The sequence below is a fragment of the Vipera ursinii genome (genome assembly GCF_947247035.1).
Source record: "Vipera ursinii genome assembly, chromosome: 9".
Classification (NCBI taxonomy): domain Eukaryota; kingdom Metazoa; phylum Chordata; class Lepidosauria; order Squamata; family Viperidae; genus Vipera; species Vipera ursinii.
Window position 1 is genome coordinate 6,281,197 of NC_139523.1, and position 23,944 is coordinate 6,305,140.

Here is a 23,944-nt window from a genome sequence, read left to right on the forward strand (position 1 = left end):
CCCATGGAAGACTATCCATCAAACCAGATGTCTTCCACTAGGTCCCATTGAAATGAATGGGATTATGTTTTAGATAAATTCCTAGTAGACTGAATGCAACAGACAGAACCTCTTTACCGCTCCCCACTCCACCTGCACCTCCATTAGTTTCCTGAACACAGAGATCCAAGGAAGGAGACAAAATGTGCCGAGCAAGATTTTGATGCTGGCAAGACAGAAGTAATATCTTGAATCCCCGGGTGTGCAAACAACATTTACAGGCCATACAGTTTGCATTAAGCAGCATAACCAAAGTACCAATAAAGTAAAATTTTCCCCTATCCAGTCATGTCTGATTCTCACTGATGGTGAACCTTTTAGAGACCACGTTCCTAAACTGCAACCCAAAACCCACTTATGTATCAGTGTGTGCTGGGTGGGCGTGGCGCATTGGGTGGGTATGGCCCATTGGGTCGGCGTGGCCCATTGGGTGGGCGTGGCTGCAGTGGTAATGGCAGACTGGGTAGGACTAAGAAGTTCAATCAATCAATTCCAACTTTGCGAGATCTTTTTTTTTCCACGAGAAGTTGAAATTGATTGAGTGATTAATTTAACCTTTTTTTTTTTTGCACACGGAGGTGGAGGCCTAAAGCGAAAAGGTTTTATAAAACCCAGCTGAAGGCCTAGGACTGGGATGACGGCGCGCATGCCCACAGAGAGGGCTCTGCGTGCCACCAGTGGCACGCGTGCCATAGGTTCGCCACCACAGCTCTAGGGGATGGTGCTCATCTTCTTTTTTTAGCCAAGGAGCCAGCATTGTCTGAAGACCCTTTGTGAACATGTGGTCAGCATGATTATACGCCAAGATGCCCAGAATGCTGTTACCTTCCCACTAAAGTGGTATCTATTTATTGACGTGCATCTGCAGGCTTTCAAACTGACTAGGTTCACATGAGCTGGAGCAAGTAATGGGAGCTCACACCATCACGCAGTGCTTGGGTCTCAAACCTGGGCTATCAGCTTTCCAACTGACAAGCTCAGTGTCTTTAACCACTGAGACATCTTGCCAATAATGGGATTCAATTCCCCTGTGGCCATCAGTTCACTTGCTTTTTTCCATTGCACCCTGAACTTTTTTTTTAAAATCCCATTTATATCCCGCCCTTCTCCGAAGACTCAGGGCGGCTTACAATCTAAAGCACAAATCAATGTGTTTAGCAGTAGCCTTCATTCTATGTATATGCCTGCTTATTAGGGCTTTCACACACACCCCAAGCGGCATTATTACAAAGTCAGCTTATTGCCCCCAACAATCTGGGTCTTCATTTTACCTACCTCGGAAGGATGGAAGGCTGAGTCAACCTTGAGCCTGGTGGGACTCGAACCTGCACTAATTGCAGGCAGCTGGTGTTGCTGAAGGAGGCATTAGCCCACTGCTCCACCAAGGACTTCGAAGTCAGAAAGGTGAGATTTTAACAAGAGATCTAAATAGGTAGACCTCTAAGCCTCTACATACGTATGAGTCACAGACTGATAACATGGAAAATAGATCTTCAGGCTGGGGGAGGGAAGAAGGGGAACATTCCCCTTCTAAAAAAGAGTCCATAATTTCCTTCTCATTTTGCTCATTTCATCAGAAATTTTCTGATGAAAAAGGAGAAATTGGGCTGAGTCATTTCACTTCTTTTCTTGCAACCATCTCCAGTTTCCAAACAATGAAGGGCTGAGCTTGGGCAAGACTTAGGAAAAAGACAACCATGCAATCACACAAGTGAAGACCCCACCCCACTCGCAAAAAAAAGAAAAGAGGAGTGGAATCGTTAAATGGAGCGCAAGCATTGAAGAGATCAGGGATAAAAACTAGAAAAAGGGGTGAATCCTGTAGAACAGAGGTCCCCAACCTTTTGGGCACCAGGGACCGCTTTTCCACGGACCGGAGGGGGCGTGGTTTTGTGTGCTGTCTGCATCCCACGGATGGGGCTTTGCTTGTTTGTGCGGACCGGTTGCTGGCATTCCGTGGCCCAGTACCAGTCCACGTACGGGTAAAAGGTGCATCCATCTTTTTGTCCACTTGCCATTCATTCTCTTTCGGGTTAAGAGGTGTAATGAGGACATGTCCCACCTCCCTGCCAGCCAGATTCTGGGGCTTGGAAACATTCATAGGGACCCCACATATTTTTTTTAATTAAATGCAGCTGCCTGTTCTATCGGCTTTGCCCAAAGAATAAGAGAAGAAATAGTAGTGAACAGATTTATATTGAAGAAGTTAATGTTAAGTATCTGAACCCAGACAACATGTTGCTTACTAAGCACTAAAGACTGTAATTTTTTAAAAAAAATAATAAAACTTTTATAAAAGAGAGAGAGAGAGACAGAGAGAGAGAGGGAGAGAGGGAGAGAGAGAGGAGAGAGGGAGGGAGGGAGGGAGAGAGAGAGAGAGGAGAGAGAGAGAGAGAGAGAGAGGAGAGAGAGAGAGAGAGAGAGGAGAGAGAGAGAGAGAGAGAGAAGAAATAGCCCTAGTTGTTGTTCTCCAACAAAATGTTGAAATTGGAAGTCCCATCCTCCTCTTCCCCCTTGCAGCTTCTTTCCTAAAGCTTTTATATCTTTCAGAAAGTTGGAGTCCTCTCAAAGGCTGTCAATATCTCTCCTGCTCAGCCTGCCTAGGAATATTTTAGCTACAAAAGGAACAGCACTCAGGGAACAACCGTGTAGGTAGTTTATACAAGAGTTATTAATATGGTGCCCTCCACGTACTGTGCTATGTAAACAAAATTCGGGAAAAGAGAATCGCTCTCATCCAGGAGATCCTGGATGACAGCAAGCAGAAAATTAGCCACATAAAGGGACTGCCTTGTTTCCAGTGCCCGGAGGCAGTGGTGAGATTCAGCCGGTTCGCACCACTTCGGCAGAAGCAGTAGCTAATTTTTTTATTCCCCAGGCCCAGAATGGACTTCCGGAAGCGGCATCTATGGAGAGAACCGGTTGCTCACATATTTGAATGCTACCACTGCCTGGAGGTACTTCCCGTGGTGCAAGCTTGGCCTAGTAGTCAAAGCACCAGGCTAGAAACCAGGATAAGGTAAGTTCTAGCCCCTCTTTAGGCATGAAAGCCAGCTGAGTAACTTTGTGCCATTTACCGGGAGACGGTGAGTTCTAGTTCCACCTTATGAAAGCCAGCTGGGTGATCCTGGGGCAGTTACTTTCTCTCAGCCCAACTTACCTCAAAGGGCCGTTGTTGTGGGAGGAGGAAGATAAATATATATTAGATATATATTTTTTTATTTTTAATCCCATTTATATCCCGCCCTTCTCCGAAGACTCAGGGCGGCTTACAATCTAAAGCACAAATCAATGTGCTTAGCAATAGCCTTCATTCTATGTATATGCCTGCTTATTAGGGCTTTTGCCCCCCCCCAAGCGGCATTATTACAAAGTCAGCTTATTGCCCCCAACAATCTGGGTCCTCATTTTACCTACCTCGGAAGGATGGAAGGCTGAGTCAACCTTGAGCCTGGTGGGACTCGAACCTGCACTAATTGCAGGCAGCTGGTGTTACTTAAGGAGGCATTAGCCCACTGCTCCACCAAGGCTTGAGTTATTTATAAAAATAATAAAGGGATATAAAGACATACATCGCAATAGCAATAGCACTTCGACTTATATACTGCTTCACAATGCTTTACAGCCCTCTGAGCAGTTTACAGAGTCAGTATTTGGCCCCCAACAATCTGAGTCCTCATTTTACTGACCTTGGAAGGATAGAAGGCTGAGTCAACCGTGAGCTGGTGAGGATCGAACTGCCAAACACCTGGCAGTCAGTAGTCGGCAGTCAGCAGAATTAGCCTGCAGTACTGCTAAAACTCAAATACTTTGGCCACCTAATGAGAAGGAAGGACTCACTGGAGAAGAGCCTAATGCTGGGAAAGATTGAGGGCAATAGAAGAAGGGGACGACAGAGAATGAGGTGGCTGGATGGAGTCATTGAAGCAGCAGGCGTGAGCTTAGATGGACTACAGAAGATGGTAGAGGACAGGAAGGCCTGGAGGAACATTTTCCATAGGGTCGCGATGGGTCAGACACGACTTCGCAACTAACAACAACAACTGCATTCTAACCACTGCGCCATCACATAGACAGAGAGACAGATACACAGATAAAAATAAAGTCCACACAGCTGAAACAAACCCGCAAATGATGCACCATGTGGAAACGGGGGACCACCATCAGATGGGGAAAAAAACCAACATGTCAACATATCTAAATGGAAACCAGGTTGGAAAAATGTCCAAGGTTACAAAAAGAAAAGGATCTCCATCTATTCCACTTAGTAATGCAAAGGTCCAGTCATCAGAGTATTTGCAAACAAATGAAGAATTTACTTCCAATATCCATAGGGTGACTTTTTCTATCAGAAAGAACTTCTTTTATTCCAGAAAATGTAGTTCTACAAATGCTAAACTGAGCAGAGATTTTTTTTTTCCTCCTAAGGAAGAGGATACCTAGAATACCACACAGGAGAGATAAGTTGTGTATAATGTTCCTTGCAAAAGTGATTTCCGTTTTGCATGGATTTTATTTCTGCCTCATTTTTTTTTTTTTGGTTACCCTGAGATTTTTCTTTTTCAGCTATAGGGTCACTCAAACGTGTTCCCAGTTATGTTAGTGCATAAATATTTTTATAACATAAAATGAAAACAAACAAAAGGTAAATATGGGTCGTTCTCAATTTACAACCCTTCATTTCATGACTGACTGAAGTTACAAGAGCACTGAAAAAATGGACTTGCAACAGTCCCTTGCACCTGTGACCGTCACAAGCATCCCCACAGTCATGTCCTCAAAATTCAGGGGCTTGGCAACCGGCATGAATGTATGAACAATTGCAGCATCCCATGTTTACATTATCGCCATTTGTGACCTTCCCAGTTCGTTTTCCAGCAAGCAAAGTCAAGGGGGGGGAAGCCAAATGCGGTCATAGTAGCGTGATTTCATTTAACAACTGTTGTGATTTACTTAACGACCATGGAGTAAAATCGAGAATGTCTCGTTGAACAACCTCCTTGCTCAGCCACAGGTAAGGACTGCCTGTATTGCAAGTCAATCCGGTAAGTCTGAACTTGAATCTTCTTTGCTCAAATGCCACGACAAAAAGAATTCTAATTCTGCCTAGAAACAAAATGCAACCAGGCTCAAATTCAGTAATAGTACCAGCCATTTCTGCTTCTCTTTGTATTAAAGGCAGCATATGGGCCGGGAATTCAAACCCAAGGATATAGGATGGAGAGCAAACAGTTTTTCCAGCTCATTGCCCCAGTCCATGTCATTCACCAACACAGCTGCTTTTAGACAAAGACAAAAATAAGGTAAGGGGGAATCTTTGGCCCGACGCCTGGATAAACAAGGAAAAATCCAATTCGAATAAGTGATTTGGTCTGGAAAATCAGTCAGGGATTCAGATTGATTTGTGGAAAGTCAATCCAGATCAATCTAGGCCAGGGCTTTTCAACCTTTTCACCCATTGTACCACTTTTAGGATATGGCAACATCCGAGGACCACCAGTCACCTAGCAAGGTGTCAAAAACTTGATGACCAAAAAAAAAAGGAAAAAAGTGACGAAGTACAGGTAGTCCTCGACATACAACAGTTCGCTTAGTGACACTGAAAAAAGTGCCCCCCCAAGCCACAGCTGAGTAAGACACCTACCTGCCCGCCCCGTGGTGCTCTTCCTCCTGTCTGAGGTTTTCATTGTTGTGAGCATTTCTACTGAGGATTGGCAGCCGGGGTGGGCTGGGGGGGTGTTCGGTTTTTATTCCCCTCCCCCCTCTGCTGGGTGGTTGCAGCAGGTTTTGGTCACTTCACATGACCCTGGGACACTGTGACCGTCATAAATATGAATCAGTTGCCAAGCATCTGAATGTAAATCACAAGACCCGGGAGATGCTGCAACATTCCAGCTGATTGGCGCTTCTTCTGGGCTCAGAAGCGCCAGCATCAGCGCTGAGCTCCAGCTGGAGCCTGGCGCTGATCCTGGTGCTTCAGCTGAGCCCTGACAGCCCTGCAGCTCCAGCCATCTCTCGCTCAGGCTTGTGCGGTGCTGCCACCGGTTCAGCTCATTCCCCTCCCCTGCTACCACTTTTCTAGGATGGCTGCGTACCACCTGCCAGGTGCCAATGAACCACAGGTGGTACCTGTACCACTGGTTGAAAAGCCCTGGTCTAGATCACTGTAATACTGGGTTGACTTGGAATAAGGCCAGTTCTGCACAAGTGAAGACAGCTTCAAAATCATCCAGTTTGAATCAGCTTTCTGATTCAGTTCAGAGATCTGGCTAATTCTCCTCTGCACTGTCACTTCCTTTCCCGGAACTGAAGCCCAATTCATTACATCTACCTTATCACATTATCTCTCTATGCTGCAGGAAGCCCAGGGACTTTTCTGTAGAAAATAAAGGCCAGAATTAACACAGGAGGACAGTGTCTCTTTATGTTAGGGCCGCAACTCCCAAAATTCTAACATGGACAAAAAAAGAAAGATTCACAATTTGGGGAGCTGCAATCTTCACACAATTCAAAGGCATCAGATCAACAACCTAAAGGTTGACCAACTCTTAATGGTCCAAAATAACAGACTAACTTAAAATTTGTTTCAGAATGCAGTACCATTTCAGTGGTTATCAAACCACTGTTGTTCTTGGGTTTGGGATTGTTTAGCTATGGTGGCTAAACTTCCCAAACTGCTCAGAGTTCTGTTTCGTACTTCAGGACAAAAAGTAACAGATGAAAGATCATTAAAGAAATCCAACCTAGATAGAATTGAGAAATTTCCTGACAGTGAGGACAATTAACCAGTGGAACAGCTTGCCTCCAGAAGTTGTGGGTGCTCCATCACTGAAGGTGTTTAAGAAGAGACTAAGCAGCCATTTGTCCGGAATGATATACAGTAGGCTCTCCTGCTTAACCAAGGGGTTGGACTAGAAGACCTCCAAGGTCCCTTCCAACCCTATTATTCTATGCTCTATGTTCATATGCTAAACATGCCCTTGCATCAAGGTAGCTATTAACTTTGTATCTGCCCTGGTGGAGTGTACAGTGTGAACACAACCTAACAATTGTTAGCTTTAAACAATCTTTTTAAGCGCACACCAAACATACAATGAGAACTAAGAATCTAGACAGTTGCAATCAAAAAATCATTTTCCAGACCGTACATTTTGCTGTTTGGATTTTTTTTTTGGGGGGGAACACAGATTGTGTTGATTTCCTCACCTATGAAAACCAGTGAAACCAGTTAAAAAAATGTGCTGCCTATCCCAACATCTAAATGTAGAATCCACAGCGGGACAGCTAGAATGTGACCTAAATTTAAGTGGAAAACAAAACATACCATGAATCCAACTGGTGTCCAGGCACCAGATGCGCACAATAAGAAAAGACCAATTAGCACATTGTATTGACTCTTGTGCATTTCTCCATTAGTTTTCTCCACCTTTCACCAGATGGAGAAAAAGGGAGACAGAAGACCTCCTGGCAGGAGAACAATTAACACCTGCTTTTTGATTTATAGCCTTCTTGCTTTCTTCAAAGCTTGCAGCAATTCCAGTGTTTACAGAAATTGAGCTAACTAATTAGGTGGATCAACCCTTACTGCTCTTTAGAAGGCCAGATCCTGAAGCTAAAACTCAAATGCTTTGGCCACCTAATGAGAAGGAAGGACTCACTGGAGAAGAGCCTCATGCTGGGAAAGGTTGAGGGCGAGAGAAGAAGGGGACGACAGAGAATGAGGTGGCTGGATGGAGTCACTGAAGCAGTAGGCGTGAGCTTAAATGGAGTCCAGAAGATGGCAGAGGACAGGAAGGCCTGGAGGAACATTGTCCATGGGGTCACAATGGGTCAGACACAACTTCGCAGCTAACAACAACAACAACAATTAGGTGGAAAAGAGACACCAATTGGGTGCAGCAATTCGGTCTCCAACCTCTTCAAATGAAAGTGGCCTGTATAGACCGTCTCTCCACCCCAGGTCCAGAGGGATTTAGAGGTCACCAGCGGTCAGCCCCTTGTCCCTCTGGCTGACTAACCTTTCTGCTGAACTGAAGAAAAACACAGCCACCCCTGGCTATTAATTCAGATCATTAATGCTTGTTGGTACTTTGTAGAACAATAGTACTCACTGCTTGCTCATTTCTCATTTATTTGCTTGTTGGATCTACACGGCATCCTATCTCGCAACAGTGTCTCTTTGCAACATTTTTTTAAAAAAAACAATACAGGCAACATAATATAAAACTCATCTAGGTAACTAGCCAGCCACATCATTCTCAGATCCAGGAACACATACATGGTTTGAGACCCTCGGAAAAGCCAACAGGATTGGGTCAACCTGCCCTTGGAAGGGAACGTTGTTCCCCAGGGATGGTGCAGCAACAGAACACAATGTTAGAACAAGAGTTCTGGTGGCTGTCTATGGAGATTCTCGATCCACCAGGTCATTTTTTTCCCCAAACCTGCTTTTTTCCAAAAGCCCTGGACTTTCCCCCCCCAATTTTTCAGAACTGAAAAGGCTTCTTGGATGAGAACTGAAATGTTTTCAAACAAAAAAAAAATACAAGAAAGTCCAATTGACTTTTGAAAAAAAAAGCACTTTGGGGAGTTCTGATGATGTGTCTCCAGTCCAAAAGTTCCGACGGCCATTTTTCTGGGATGAAATGTCCCATCTCCCACTGATCAGTTACTGAGAATAAAATCTGTGAAGGGGGTCAAACCCACTGAGATGTTTCTGGGACAGGCAAGACGTTGCAAGGAGGAGAATCCGCTTCCAACAGCACTTTGGGTTTCTTCAGGACCCTTCAGACAGCTTGAGAAAAAAAAACCCTGCAAGGTTGACTGATATCATCATGGCCCAGGGGGAAGGCACAACTAGGAATGGTAGCTTCACTGAGGCCATCTTAGCAACTTCATGGCGTACCCAACGTAGGAAAGAAAATGTCCTTCTCAGGCTCTTAACTCCAAACATAAAGATGCCACTTATTTTACAGGCAGTTCTCAACTTATGACCATAATGGAGCCTGCCAATTCTGGTCGCAAGTCATGACAGTCCTCAAGGGGGCATCATGTGACTGACAGGGGGTGGGTGAGTTTGCAGCAATTGTGAAGTGAATGCAGTAATCATCAAGCGAATACAGCAGTGGTTAAGTGAATGCAGTGGTTGTTAAGCAAACGTCATGGTCATTAAGAGAACGCTGTGGTCATTAAGCAAACCCATTGTTTCCTATGGGGGTGGACTGGCCAAAAAACCAGAAGTAAATGCCGGTTTTCAGCACAAATGTCGAAAGTTACAGTCACGTGACTGCATGATGCTTCAAACGGCCATAAATGTGGGCCAGTTGCTATGTGCCCCAAAGTGGATGGCGGCCGTTGAAACTTCAGAAGCAGCTTATGAACGGCTGTTCATAACTTTGAATGGTTGCTAAGTGACCGGTCATAAGTCAAGGACTCTCTGTGCTGTATTTTGCTCCATTTCATATTATAGATTTACATAGCTGCCCATCTTGCCTACCATAATCATCATCATTGGGCAAAGCAGCAAGTCATCTCGGGGAATACCCAGGCTCTGCCCTTGTCAAAAACAGGTCTATATTCTGGATGCAACTTCATTTTATCAAATGTCCATCCTGCCCCTGCAGGAACAGAAGGAAAGAACAGACATATCTCCCTCCCTTTATTAGCCTGAATGTTTACAATAAGCCTGAAAGCTGCTGGGAAGTTGGCATCAGAATTCCGCTCCCATTCCTTTTTCATCTTTGCTGTCCCTCAATTTTGTGGACACTCCAAACATTCAAAAACTTTTTGCAAACCTCTAGAGCAGAGGTGTCCAGCCTTGGCAACGTTAAGACTTGTGGAGTTCAATTCCCAAAATTGCTGGCTGGGGGATTCTGGGAATTGAAATCCACACAACGTTTTAACGTGGCCAAGGCTGGATACCCCTGCTCTAGAGCTCATCGGGATTTCAATCTAGCTTGCTGGCTGGTGAAGCTGAAGGATGAACTGCAAAAGAGATTAGATTTAACATAAATCGGATCAAATATCTTTATTATAGTCTTTGGCCAGCCTTTACGGTAGAAAAAGAGAAAGAGTTTAATGCAACAAAAAGATTGGGAGGGGAAAACCCAATAAAACAACAAAACAATTTATCTAATTAAATGTTTTGCATGATTGTGTGATTTGATGAAGATATTGGGCCGCCAGGTATCCTGGTGTCATGTTAGCATCCCTTAAAAACATAGAATTGATCAGTATGACCCTCAAATTTAGAGACAATTGGGGAGATCAGAAGAAGCCTTGCCACAAAAGGGACAATATATAAAGGACACGAAAGAGCGTTCCTACGTCCCTGAAGACGTGAGGGCAAAGTCCCTACTGATAAGGATTCTCATGAAATCCTCCTGCCAGCAGTTTGGGAATGTAAATTTAAATAATGACTCTCTAGAGTCATTAAAATAAGTGATAGCTTCTCAAAAATCCAAAGCTTTCACTAAAAGAAATTGCATTTCTCTCAGTTCAGAGCAGAGTTTTTATAAATGTCTTGCCTTGTGAGCTTCATTGCCGGCGATGCCAACAGTCCGGTTTTAATTCAAAAGGCAAATCAACTGGAGTCCATGCATCCAGACAGGTGAAAGGCAAGTGTTGGTCAAGCATCCACCACCCATAGTCACACTGTGAGTGAGATGGGTGGTCTCTAAATTTGATATCAAAATAAATAAATAAAGTACCTTATGCAAATCATAAAATGCAACTACATCCAGAGCAGAAAAACATACCCCCTTCTTAAAATCCAGGAGGAATTCAGAAACCCAGTGCTTATTTATCTGATGTGATGCTAAGGCAATCCATCCCAATCTTTTTCCTTTCCTGCCCCAAACCACTGATCAGAAATTCCTTTCCACCCCATGTAGGTAAAAACACTTTGAGTCAGTTTAAAAGTCTGCGTTGTGATTGAGTAATGGGTTTGTGTGTGGCTATCTACAGAAAAACCACTTTTACCCAATTTCCATAATTTACCCAGGTTTGGTAAACACTATGCTAAAGCATTAAAATAAAACCAGAACAAATAACGAATACATAGAAAAAGCAAGGCTGAGAACAGAATTTCAATATAATAGCATTCCGTTTTGAGAAGCAGACATATTAAAAAAAGGAAAAATGATGAAAGGTGATGTTTGACCTTTCCTAATATTTTTGTTACGTTTTTTTTTAAAAAAAATAATACATTGTTTTAGAAACTATTCAATGTTATTTGCATGAAGGAGGGGGAAGAAGGGAAATAGACTTAAAAACTAAAAACGTTTGAATCTTGACACATGTTGTAATTTTTGTACATAGCTGGTTGTAATTGCTTTTAGTTTTATTTTGCTGCTCAGAGCCCCTTGTGAAGATCACGTACGGTTTAATTATTTTATTTTTATTTTTTATTTTAATTCCATTTATATCCCGCCCTTCTCCGAAGACTCAGGGCGGCTTACAAGCTTAGCAGGAGCCTTCATTCTATGTATATGCCTGCTTATTAGGGCTTTCACACACACACCCCAGCAGCATTATTACAAAGTCAGCTTGATTGCCCCCAACAATCTGGGTCCTCATTTTACCTACCTCGGGAGGATGGAAGGCTGAGTCAACCTTGAGCCTGGTGGGACTCGAACCTGCACTAATTAGCCATACAAATTAGCCATACAAACTGACTGAATAAACAAGTAAGCACATTTGCCTGGATGAGTGCCAGGATAGCATTCACTATTAAAACTTAACAGAATAACAGAGTTGGAAGGGAACTTGGAGGTCATCTAGTCCAACCCCCTGCTCAGGCAGGAGACCCTATTCCATTGCAGACAAATGGGTGTCCAATCTCTTCTTTAAAACCTCCAGTGATGGGCCACCCACAACTTCTGGAGCCAAGCAGTTCCACTGATTAATTGTTCCGACTATCAGGAAATTTCTCTTTAGTTCTAGTTTGGATCTCTCCCTGATTAATTTCCATCTATTGTTCTGCTTTCGGGTGCTTTGGAGAATAGGTTGACCCACTTTTCTCCTTTACATATTGGAACACTGCTATCATGTCACCCTTAAAACTTCTTTTCATTAAACTAGACCTATCCAATTCCAGTGATCGTTCTTCATACGTTTCAGCCTCCAGTCCCCTAATCAGCTTTGTTGCTCTTCGCTGAACAACTTCTAATAATAATAATAATAATAAACCTTTATTGTCAAAGTACAACATGTGTACATTGAGATTAGCTGAGCCTCCCCCCCGTGCTCTCTCCCCCCAACACACAGTGACAACAAACCCTCCATCCCACCACACGATGTGAACCAACTACACCACACACCGGCCTCCCAAGTCAATTCTGCATAAGATTATGTCCCATTTAAAAGCCTAACAGCCCACGGATAAAAGCTATTTTTCAGCCTGCTTTTTCTAGAGTCTCAAAAGTCTTTTTGATATCCTGGTGACCAAAAGTGGATGCACTTGAGACAGAAGCTTGTTGTGACTTTGATCTGTCCGCTCAATCTACTTTAGAGTGTAGTCAGTAAGACGTTGGAGGAGAAAATGCCGTCCACTTGGATCTTCTGGAAAGTTCAGGGCAACAAGCTAACGAAAAAGCAGGGTGTAAAACTCCAGCAAATAAAATGAATTGGCTATGTATAATACAAGTATGTAGTCCTCCATTTATAACCCTTCGTTTAACAACCATTTGAACTTATAATGGCACTGAAAAAAGTAATCTAGACAGGTTCTCACACTTGGGAACATCATAGCATCTCCCCAATCCTATGATCAAGATTCAGGTATTTGGCAACTGGCACGTATGTATGATGGCTGCAGCATCCAAGGTCATGTGGTCCCTATTTGCAACCTTCCCAGCTGGCTTCAACAAGCAAAGTCAATGGGGGAAGCCGGATTCTCTTAGCCGGGGGTCTTCAAACTTGGCCCTTTTATGACTTGTGGACTTCAACTCCCAGAATTCCTCAGCCAGCGTGCCTGGCTGAGGAATTCTGAGAGTTGAAGTCCACAAGTCATAAAAGGGCCAAGTTTGAGGACCCCTGCTCCTAGAGATCACGTGATTCATTTAAGAGCTATAGTGATCTATGGCAAAAAGGTCATAAGATTAGGCACAACTCACTCAACAACTGCCTTGCTTGACAACAGGAATTCAGATCCCAATTGTGGTCATAAGTCAAGGACACTAAGCGAACATAAATCCAAATCCCCAAATACAACTGGGCATTTCTCAAAGGACTCAGAGATGCTTTTCTCAACTTAATATCCTTCAGATGAGTTGGAGCACAGCTCCCATTAGGCTCAAGCAACAAACCAGGGGGCACGGAGGCAATCATGGGTGCTACCACCTAGTTCTTCCAGAGGGGAGCAAGTTGAAGAAGATGGATAGCGCCTTTCTTGAGTGCTCGAAGCGACCAGGGGACAAAGAAAAGAAAAAGACAGCCCGGATAAAAATGGGAGGAAACATAAAATAGGTTGGCTGAAGTGAATAATGAGAAATAAATAAAATATCCCAAAAGTATCAGAGTCAGGATGAAAAGCTCTTCTGGCTAATTAGGGGTAATTGGAAATGAGCTTCACAAGCTCTTTCTGCCTAGGCTGTGAACGCCACATCGTGCATTCATTTCATTTTCCATTTACAAGCAAAAGAAATAAGTGCATTGCATTCTCACAAGGAACAAATCAGGATTCATGGTTAATCTTGGTAATCTAATTACTAATCGCTGTATTGCCATAGGAACTCTCTTTGTTTTTTCCCCAAGCCCTGGGACACTGCAAGGAACATTAGCTAATAAAAAGTGTGTTGGGCATAATTTTTTATCTGGATACTGGAGGATTAACTGCATCTAAAACATAAATCAGTACTGAGCCTATGAAACATCCACCAATTCCCGTAAGAAGAGTGGAGTAACAACATTTAAGATAGTCCTGATTTATTCTCAGTTACAACCGTGATGAAAAAGTAATTTTAAGATCAATCCATTTACAACTTTTGCAGGTCTACAAAGCAAAAGAAAATTGAACTGAGGTCTTGTGAACAATCATGGTTTCATTTAGTGACCGCTTCGTTTAATGACTGACTAGCCCATCTCAAGTGTGACTGCTAAGCAAGTTGCCAGGAACAAGTTGCCAAATGTTGAAAAACACTGTTTTAAAGTCGGCAATAGAAAAAAATAATAATAACAAGTGCCTAAAAGACCACTAGGAAATAAATTCCTGCTCCTGTAAAACCAAAAAAATATATTTCTGGAGACCCTGAAGAGGCAGATGGTCCAGTTGAAGCCTGGGTAAGACCAAGAAAGCAAGAGGAGTAAGGTCTACGGCAGGGATCTTCAAACTTGGCCCTTTGATGACTTGTGGGCTTCAACTCTTGCTGGCTGAGGAATTCTGGGAGTTGAAGTCCACAAGTCATAAAAGAGCCAAATTTGAAGACCCCTGGTCTAGGGGATACTATTCTGGGGAAAATACAGAATCTTGTAAATGTCTAGAGAGATTCTTGGTCCTCCAGATCATTTCATTTCATTTCATTTTTCATTTTATTAAATTTGTATACCGCCCTTCTCCCGAAGGACTCAGGGCGGTGAACAGGGCATATATAAATAACAAATACAAAAGTTAAAAGGGAATTAAATAAGTGCCCAGATAAAAAACAATAACAATATAAGAAACCCGTTAAAAACCCCTAACGTCCCCCATCAGGCCAGACCAGCTTGTTCAAATAAATGGGTCTTCAGACCGTGCCGGAAGGAGCGAAGGTCCAGTGCCGTCCAGAGCTCAACCGGCAGTTGGTTCCATAGAGCCGGAGCGCCCACAGAGAAGGCCCTCCCCCTGGGGGCCACCAGTCGACATTCCCTGACCGGAGGCACCCTGAGGAGGCCCTCTCTGTGGGAACGCACGGGGCGGAGGGAAGTTGACGCCGGCAGCAGGTGGTCCCCTAGGTACCCCGGACCCATGCCATGTAAGGACTTAAAGATCATGACCAAGACCTTGAACCTCACCCGGAAGACAACTGGTAGCCAATGCAGCTCGCGGAGCAAAGGTGTAACATGGGAGTACCAGGAAACTCCCAAGCCAACTCTCGCGGCCGCATTCTGTACCAGTTGGAGCCTCCGAGTGGTCTTCAAGGGAAGCCCCATGTAAAGAGCATTGCAGTAGTCCAGGCGAGAGGTCACGAGCGCATGAGTGACCGTACACAGGGCATCCCGGTCCAGATAGGGCTGCAACTGGCACACCAGGCGAACCTGGGCGAAAGCCCCCCTAGTCACGGCTACTATATGGTCTTCCAGGGTAAGCCGTGAATCTAGGACTCCCAAGTTGCGAGCCCTATCCACGGGTTCTCCCAATCATGGTTCTCCCAAAGGTGCTTTTTCAGGAGGCAACTGGACATTCTTGTTTTTCTTTGAAGATGTTTCGCTTCTTGAATGATAAAAAAAATCTTGCAAAGTACAGGAAGAATATCCTTAACTTCTTTAAAGTTAAGGTGGGAATTAAGGTGGGATCTTGTTGAATGATTGGAAATGTTTTTTTTTCTTAGATTTTTCTTAGATTTCCTGCTACCTTATGAGATAAGCCACCAAGAGTTTCACCTTCTATCTCTTGATGGTTTATGTTTACAGATCTAGAGACTCTGGAATAAGTACAGAAAAGAGCGGCAAAGATGATTAGGGTGTTGATGATAGCAGTGTTCCAATATTTTATTATTATTATTATTTTAATCCCATTTATATCCCGCCCTTCTCCGAAGACTCAGGGCGGCAAATCAATGTGCTTAGCAATAGCCTTCATTCTATGTATATGCCTGCTTATTAGGGCTTTCACACACACCCCCAGCGGCATTTTTACAAAGTCAGCTTAATTGCCCCCAACAATCTGGGTCCTCATTTTACCTACCTCGGAAGGATGGAAGGCTGAGTCAACCTTGAGCCTGGTGGGACTCGAACCTGCACTAATTGCAGGCAGCTGGTGTTACTTAAGGAGGCATTAGCCCACTGCTCCACCAAGGCTAAAATATTTGATGGGCTAGCGCAAAGAAGAGGGTGCCAACCTGTTTTCCAAAGCATCAGAAGGCAGGACAAGAAACAACGGATGGAAACTAATCAAGGAGAGAAGCAACCTCAAACGAAGGAGAAATTTCCTAACAGTTAGAACAATTAACCGGTGGAACAGCTTGGCTCCAGAAGTTGTGAGTGTTCCATTACTGGAGGTTTTTAAGAAAAGACTAGACGCCACCTGTCTGAAATGTATAGGTCTCCTGCCTGAGCAGGGGGTTGGACTAGAAGACCTCCAAGTCCCCTTCAACTCTATTATTCTGTTACTCTGTTTCATTCCTTTCCAAGGCTCCCCACAGTCTCTCACAGAAATAGTGGCAGTAACATGGGGTACAACCAAAGAGAGGTGCAGGTTGCAGGATTTGCACAATATGCTGAAATTGTGTGTGTGTGTGTGTGTGTGTGTAGGCTCGTGTGCAAACCATATCTCTTTGGGGGAAAGGCTTATGAGAGAGAAGGGCTGCCCTCATCCACCTGCTCTTTTACTCCCTTTCGGCCAATTAAGGCAGTTCCATACTACCCGTCATAGGATTCTAGGCTGCTTAGAGCCAGTTAAAAACACAACAGGTAGAAGTGGAGTAAAGTAATCAAATTAATAAACCCAGCCAGTACAATACAATAACAGTAATCCTAACAAATCGAGATGTAAAAGCCCAATGAAATGCCTGCTTGAAATACCCTACTTTTCTGGGTTCAACCGGACCTTGATTGCGGTCGATGGCCTAGAAACTCTCGCCTTGTGTGCTTCAAAATGGGAAGCCCTTAGCCCACGTGGACCAAAACATCGTGGATGTCTTCACACGACATGCTTTACCAAATACCGTAGACCAAATGCCGTCGGGTGGCAAAGATATGGTGAACCATGAATCGAGTAAGGGTTATTGGACTAAAGAAGGTCTTGATCCAGGCAACACCTGAGCCACCCCATCAGCCTGGCCCCAAGCTGATGAAGGCTAGAGCTGAGAAGCATCAGCACTTAGAGCTCTCTCTTGCGATTAGAGCTCTCTCTTGCAATTTGACCAAACATGTCCTAGGACTACTTTTAAAAGCCACCTCTCAGCAAGTGGGAAGAAAAAAACTTGTTTACCCATGTAGGCTGGAAAAAACAAAGCCATTTTCCTGCAGGCTTCATCCTGCATTACAAAAAAAGAAAAGAAAATCACTCCATCACCGTGCCTTATCGGCCCTTCCAAAATGAATGAAATAACTCAAACTCTTTTGAAGCAACATCCAGGCTCCTACAGAAGTTAAGGTGTCCAAATCCGGGGGGGGGGGGAAGCAGGAAGAATGCAAACAACTGTTCCTCAAGTAAAAGGTCATAGTGGTATGTGAGAAAGACCCTGAGAAACAGGGGCAACAGATGCTGCTTAGGGAAGAAGCAGATAAATAGCCTGGGTGGAGCAGTGGGCTCATGCCTCCTTAAGTAACACCAGCTGCCTGCAATTAGTGCAGGTTCGAGTCCCACCAGGCTCAAGGTTGACTCAGCCTTCCATCCTTCCCAGGTAGGTAAAATGAGGGCCCAGATTGTTGGGGGCAATAAGCTGACTTTGTAATAATGCCTGGGGGGGGGGGCAAAAGCCCTAATAAGTAGGCATATACATAGAATGAAGGCTATTGCTAAGCACATTGGTTTGTGCTTTAGATTGTAAGCCGCCCTGAGTCTTCGGAGAAGGGCGGGATATAAATGGGATAAAAAAAGAGAGAGAGAGAGAATATAGCCCACAGCTGCACAATGGGCACAGAAACAAGACTCTGAAAGGAAGCTCCTTCGATTCTCAGGCTATAAAGGAGACAGAGGGGGATTCGTACTTTCGGATTTGCAAGACTGATGTCCGCCTTCCCAGTTATACCAGACAGGAAACTGACCAGATGAGCTACATCTACTTTATCCGTAAGGCTACATTAACAGAATCTTGCAAGTCTGAAAACATAAATCGGCCGCCGTCTCCTTCACAGCCTGAGAACTTAAGGAGTCTCTGAGTCTCTTTCTATGGCTGTAATCCAGGTCAGCAGCAGCTCTTCACTCGCTTTCTCAAAGTCTTTCTCACATGCCATTACACTTCGGTACAGGTAGCCAAAGCAGGGTGGGGTGAGGGGTAGGAAACGGCAGCGATGTTACATGTCTCATTGTGCAAAATATGCCATTATGCAAGTGTGCCACTGCATGATTACATTATGAAATGTAATGTGATGGCCTCAGGTCATAGATGCATCTGGCCAGCCCTTAAGAGGCTTAGTTCTACCATGTAGTTATTGTATAGTTCACATAGCATCTTTAACCTGTTTGCTGAATTGTTCCCTTTTCTGGTTTGCACAGTCAGAAGCCAGTTCAATGGGCTGGCTTCCACATTACACGCTGACTCAAACCACTAGAATAAAAACTAATCAAGTTTATCAAACCGATATGCAACTTTAATGCTGAATCAAGAATCTGAGATTCCTGTTTTGCCCAGACACTAGGAAAAGATATTAACATCAGGGCCAAAACATTCCGTTGTTCCTGGATTATATCATATTTAACCCAAAACAATATTTTAGATTCCTTGGACCCCACTGAGTTTATATAGCAAAGGCTTGTGTAAATTCATCAGGAGATAAAATGAGGTTAATGCTTTATTCAAAGATATGTTTGCTTGGTCCTATAGGGAGAAACATGTATTATCTCAACTTTCAAACTTGATGTAGTATTTTAAGAGGTTTGAATTCTTTTGAATTATATTCCTAATGCTTGGAAAGTGATATCTGGACAGAGAAAGCAGATTCTCAGTGCCCTGTTTTGTACTAAAAGATTTCTTCTTCATTGTTTGAAAGGCAAAGCATATGGCCCCAACTATGATTGTCTGCAGAGAGCATGTGATTAGCAACTTAGGAACAAATCATGTTTCATTGAAAGATGATGATGGCTACAGTTCATTGAAATGCTTATGTACAATTTGCAGGGGCTTTTTTTTTCTCATAGAACGCCCAGAACGGAGTTCCGGCACCTTTTTTGGATGGAACCTTGTAGGGTAGGCAAGGCGGGTTGTGTGACGTGTGAGTTCCGGCACCTTTTTCTTTTACAAAAAAAGCACTGACAATTTGTATATATATCCTGGTATAGATCCAGTTTTTCTCTTCCTTCCTTTTCCTTCCTTCCTTCCTTCCTTCCTTCCTTCCTTCCTTCCTTCCCTCCTTCCTTCCTTCCTTCCTTCCTTCCCTCCTTCCTTCCCTCCTTCCTTCCCTCCTTCCTTCCTTCCTTTCTTCCTTCCTTCCCTCCTTTCTTCCTTCCTTCCTTCCTTCCCTCCTTCCTTCCTTCCTTCCTTCCTTCCTTCCTTCCTTCCTTCCCTCCTTCCTTCCTTCCTTCCTTCCTTCCTTCCTTCCTTCCTTCCTTCCTTCCTTCCTTCCTTCCTTCCTCCCTCCGTCCCTTCCTTCCCTCTTTGTTTTGTCTCCTTTCTTCCTTCCTCTTTCCTTTATTCCCTTTCTTCCTTTTTTAATTCCCTTTCTTTCTCCCTTCCTTCCTTCCTTCTTTTCCTTCCTTATTCTTTCTTTTCTACCCTTCTTTCCTCTCTCCCTCTCTTTCTTTCATTTCCTTCCTTCCCCATTCCAATCTTCTTCCTCCCCTCCTTTCCTCTTCCTCCTCTGACTCACTCTCTCTAGGCTTCTTTCCATCAGCCACCAAATCTCAAACTCTTCATTGTATCTTAAATTCAATTTCTGGAGAATGAATGAGGTTACTAACCCAAGGCGAGCTGATTTAATTTTAGAGAAGGTTGGAAGGAATCGGAATGGGAAATGAACTTCATCCCCACTGCCTATTCAATATAATTTTTGGATTAGTGCTTGTTTAAAACTTTGAAATCATTTGGGTGCAACGATCTAATTTTTTTAGGAGTGATTTTTAAGGAAAGACTTGGTGGGGGAGGAGGGAATCCACCAGGCTCTGTTTTATGTTCATTTTTTTTTTACACTTGTTCATATTCATTACGAATTAATTAACTATAACTGAAGGGTTAGCGATGGAGTCAAAATTAACTGAATTTTAATTTGATCAAGGTTATTTTGGATGGGTCATTAGAGGTTAATCTCCTTGAAATTTAAATAAATCCTAGTAATTATTTCTAAATTTAAATTGACTGCTGTAAATGAGCCTATGCAGATTTGCATCTACCAGCGTGGGTGCACTTCGAATAAATATATATATTTTTTATTATGAAGCTGCAGTACATATCTGGAAATATCTGAGCTGGAGATTAAATAGGGAAGCATCTGGGATGCTACAGGAACTACAAGGCTGCAGCAAAATGTAAGACCAAATCCATCTTTAAAAGCACTTTTTAAAATGCAAACTAAACACTGTGGGAGAATCTGAGTAGTGCTTTTCGCCCCACCATCTTCCATCTGCTGAAACTTGTTGGAAAGTTCTTTGGGGGAAAAGTTGGAACGTCTCGCTCAACCAAGTCAACTTGGTCGCTGAATTCATCAATGTGGACCCATAAACCTAACCCAGCCTATCGAGTTCATACCACAGGTTAAGCCACAAAGAAAGAAGCAAACCTGTCAAGAACAATCAGATTATCATGTTGAGTAAAAACAGGATGTGGGTTTGTAACGGAGCCAGTGAAGCGCATGGCGCAGCTGCAGACCGAGTCACTCTCTGGGACTTACACAACTCTTGTAAGCACAGGGCATCTTCCCAACTCAACTCCTCTCCGTTAAAAGCCACGAGAGCTTTAGAATTATATAGAATAAATCTTTGTGCCAATTATTTCTTGACCCTTTCTTTAATCAGCAAGAAGAGACGCTTCCTAGGCTCCAAATTTTGCAGGGTTGACCGTGCACCCCCCCTCCCATGATGATGATTCCAGCACTCAGCAGGGTTTTGTAAGCTCCTAAACCAGGATATCAGGCTGGGCTCTCCATCCCCAGGATGACAATCTAGATCTGATTATATGATACAAATGTAGTTTCTTCCTGGAATTGTCTTGTCACTTTGGCAGCTAGCTAGACAGAGTAGAAAAACCATGGTGGTTGCTTTCATGTGGGAAGCACTTCAGGATTTATTTATAATTTTATTTATAATTTTTACTTATTTATAAATTTTATTTACTCCCCATCTTGTATCCAGCAACCCTGGGTGGAACACCATACAAGGTTATGCAAGCAAAGGTAGTAATCAGGGACATCTAGGTAAGGATGAGCACAGGTAAGCATCCATAAGGGTCCTGGAACGGGGGGGGGGAGGGGGGAGAAGAGGAGAAGATACTTTGCCAAAGAAGAAATCAATCTTCCTGTGCACTGTGATTTCTCTTGCTTCAACAATGAACAAGACTTTGACTCTTGCTTTGGGTAGAGGGCTGGACTAGAAGACCTCCAAGGTCCCTCCCAATCCTATGATTCTAGTGCTTCTTATAAGTTGGAGGGGGGGGGAACCAAGACAAGTGGGAAGAGGGGAAAGGAGGGGGCATTTTACTCTTTCCTTTACAGTGCTCAGACTGGATTGGCTGAAATCTGCTTTTGGATTTTATTAAAGTGCAATTTAGGGAGGCAAGTGGGTGGGAGAGACCTTGCTAATAAACCTTGTCCAGTTTGATGATCTCCAGACAGCTTGGCTAAACATTCTAAAGCGGTGGATCAAGCATACCTGGTGAGCATCCTTTTAGGAAAGGCTGCGTTCCAAGGATCCTTGAATTTAGCAGTAGCTTCCCAGTTCAGAAGTGGAGAAGTTCAGCATCTTCTCAAGCTGCCTTGTGACAGCCTCAGAGGCACCACACTCACACCCAAGCATGCCGGCAAAACTTTGCCTGATTTATTGGACAGGATGATTGGCCCAGCTAAGCTAATACATATGGACCTAACGGGAACAATCGGCAAGCACATTTCAATAGTCTTGGGAACCTTTGGAACAATCATTGTTGCATAAGCTTTTCTGCACTCGACTCCAGCTCATCAGACAGATGGAGCACCCTCTTAAGATAGATTGTTTAATATATACTTACTCAACATTTAACCGTGAAATTAAACAGGCCTAAAGTTTTTTGTTGTAATGTTTCCTTATAGTAGTACAAATTACCATCATTCTCCGCCCTCAAAAAAAAAAAGTTCCTCTCCCAAGGTTTAAACTATATGGTGACTTTTCATCTTCATTTGGATGGGGAGGAGGGACACAGAGGAAAGACGAAGATAGGAATCTATGTTCTTGCAAGGCACTTACCTGGCTACTTAACAATCTAAGGACAATATTCACACATGCTAAGTTTGGCTAGTACGAACCTTGGTTCATTTTTTTTACGGTTTAGCGAAGCTTAGAAAATGGGTCAATTCAGTAAGCGGGTTCCCCTGCGTTGTGTGAACAAAACCATCAGGGACGCCTTCTCCTTAACCCGGGCCCTCTTTACAAGACCAAAAGAGTTAAATGACTCTGACGCGAGGGGAAGCATTTGTTGACAACCCAAAAGAGGTGAGAGGGACCGACTGGATCCCCTGAAACAAAGTTCTGGATGGGAGGAGGAAAGACAGGCCCAGGACTTACATGAAAACGTGGTAGATGAACGCCCAGCCTCGGGGTCTTTCCAGAACGTTGTAGAGGTAGTTCTGGAGGCGACGGTATCGCTTCTGCGACGCGGATCGAGCTCCGGAGCCCCCGCGCGGGACCGGTAAGGGAGTCCCGAGCAGTCCCAGACGCCTGGGGCTGGATCCGCCGGCGGCGGGGGTGGCCTCGATCTTCTCGGTCTGCACGGCGGTCAGAGGTACGAATTCCACGCGCGGGGCTTCTCCGCTGCTGCCGCCGCCGCTGCCGCTGCCTCCGCCGCCGGAGACCGAAGACCGAGACAGCCCGGAGCGTTCTCCGCCGGGAGCCCCGGCCATGGCGCTGGGCAGGAAAGGCGAGCGCGCTCACGGCATGGAGAAGGCTGAGTTCTGCGGCAGCTCAGCCCGGCATGGCCCGGCTGCCGGATGGCCGAGGGGTTCCGCCGGGATCCTGCCTGCCCGCTGGCGCTAGCCCTCCGCAGCCGTCCTTCCCTCCGGCAAGGAAGAGGGAGATTGAGCCTCGCTCGTTCTCTCGCTCGCTCGCTCGTTCGCCCGGGCTCAGGGGACTCCGCCGCGGGATGCGCCCTGGGCGCACACGGGGACTCTTGCCTTGCAGCCTTGCGCGCTCCCCGCCGCTTCTTTAAGCCACTCGGAAGAGGCGTGGAGGGGTGGCGAGAGAGAGAAGAGGCAGCTGGAGGGACGCGGATCCCCCTCCCCGCTTCCTCGGCTGGGGGGCTGCTTCTCCGCCTACGCCCAAGTTTAGAAGAGTTGCCGGCTTGGCGAGGCGCTGCGCTTTGGAGAGTTGGGCAGCGTCGAGAGCGCGGCCGGAGAAAAGCGAGGCGGCAGCGGTTTCTTTCTCCTCCTCTTCCCTCGGCCCCTCTCCATCCTGCTGGGCTTTCCACCTGCCTTTGGCTTCCCCGACTCACATGGCATCCTTTTTTTTTTTTTTCCCCGCGTGCGCACCCCCGCCCTCCATCCCCACAACCCCCGCCTCGCCGGCTCGTCTTTCCAACGACGCGGCAAAGCCTCGACGCTCGAAGGGGCCGGCCGCCCAGCAAGTCAGCCACGCCTGCCGCTGCCCCCTTCTTCTCCTTCTCCTTCTCCTCCTTTTCCCGAGCGGGCGACTGACTAGCCCAGCGTTTTCCAAGCTTAGGAACTTGAAGATGCGTGGACTTCAACTCCCAGAATTCCCCAGCCAGCTATGCTGGCTGGGGAATTCTGGGAGTTGAAGTCCACGCATCTTCAAGTTCCTAAGCTTGGAAAACGCTGGACTAAGCCGCGGCTGGAAGGAAGCGCGACTTTCAATCTCCGAGGCGGGCGCTCAGCTGCGCCTTCTGTTTCCAGACGCGGAGGAGAATGG

General features: G+C 44.9%; 1 protein-coding gene across 1 annotated transcript in view; it reads right to left on the bottom strand.

Moving 5' to 3' along the window:
- KCNQ4 (potassium voltage-gated channel subfamily Q member 4) overlaps window positions 1–22,923 on the bottom strand; it is a gene marked incomplete at its 5' end in the record, with an annotated part of 122,369 nt that extends 99,446 nt beyond the window's left edge. Inside the window, one exon of the mRNA XM_083370101.1 lies at window positions 22,589–22,923. Coding sequence (XP_083226227.1) covers window positions 22,589–22,923 — 335 coding nt within the window. The remainder of the gene's footprint in view (window positions 1–22,588) is intronic.
- Between the last annotated feature and the right edge of the window lie 1,021 nt (window positions 22,924–23,944).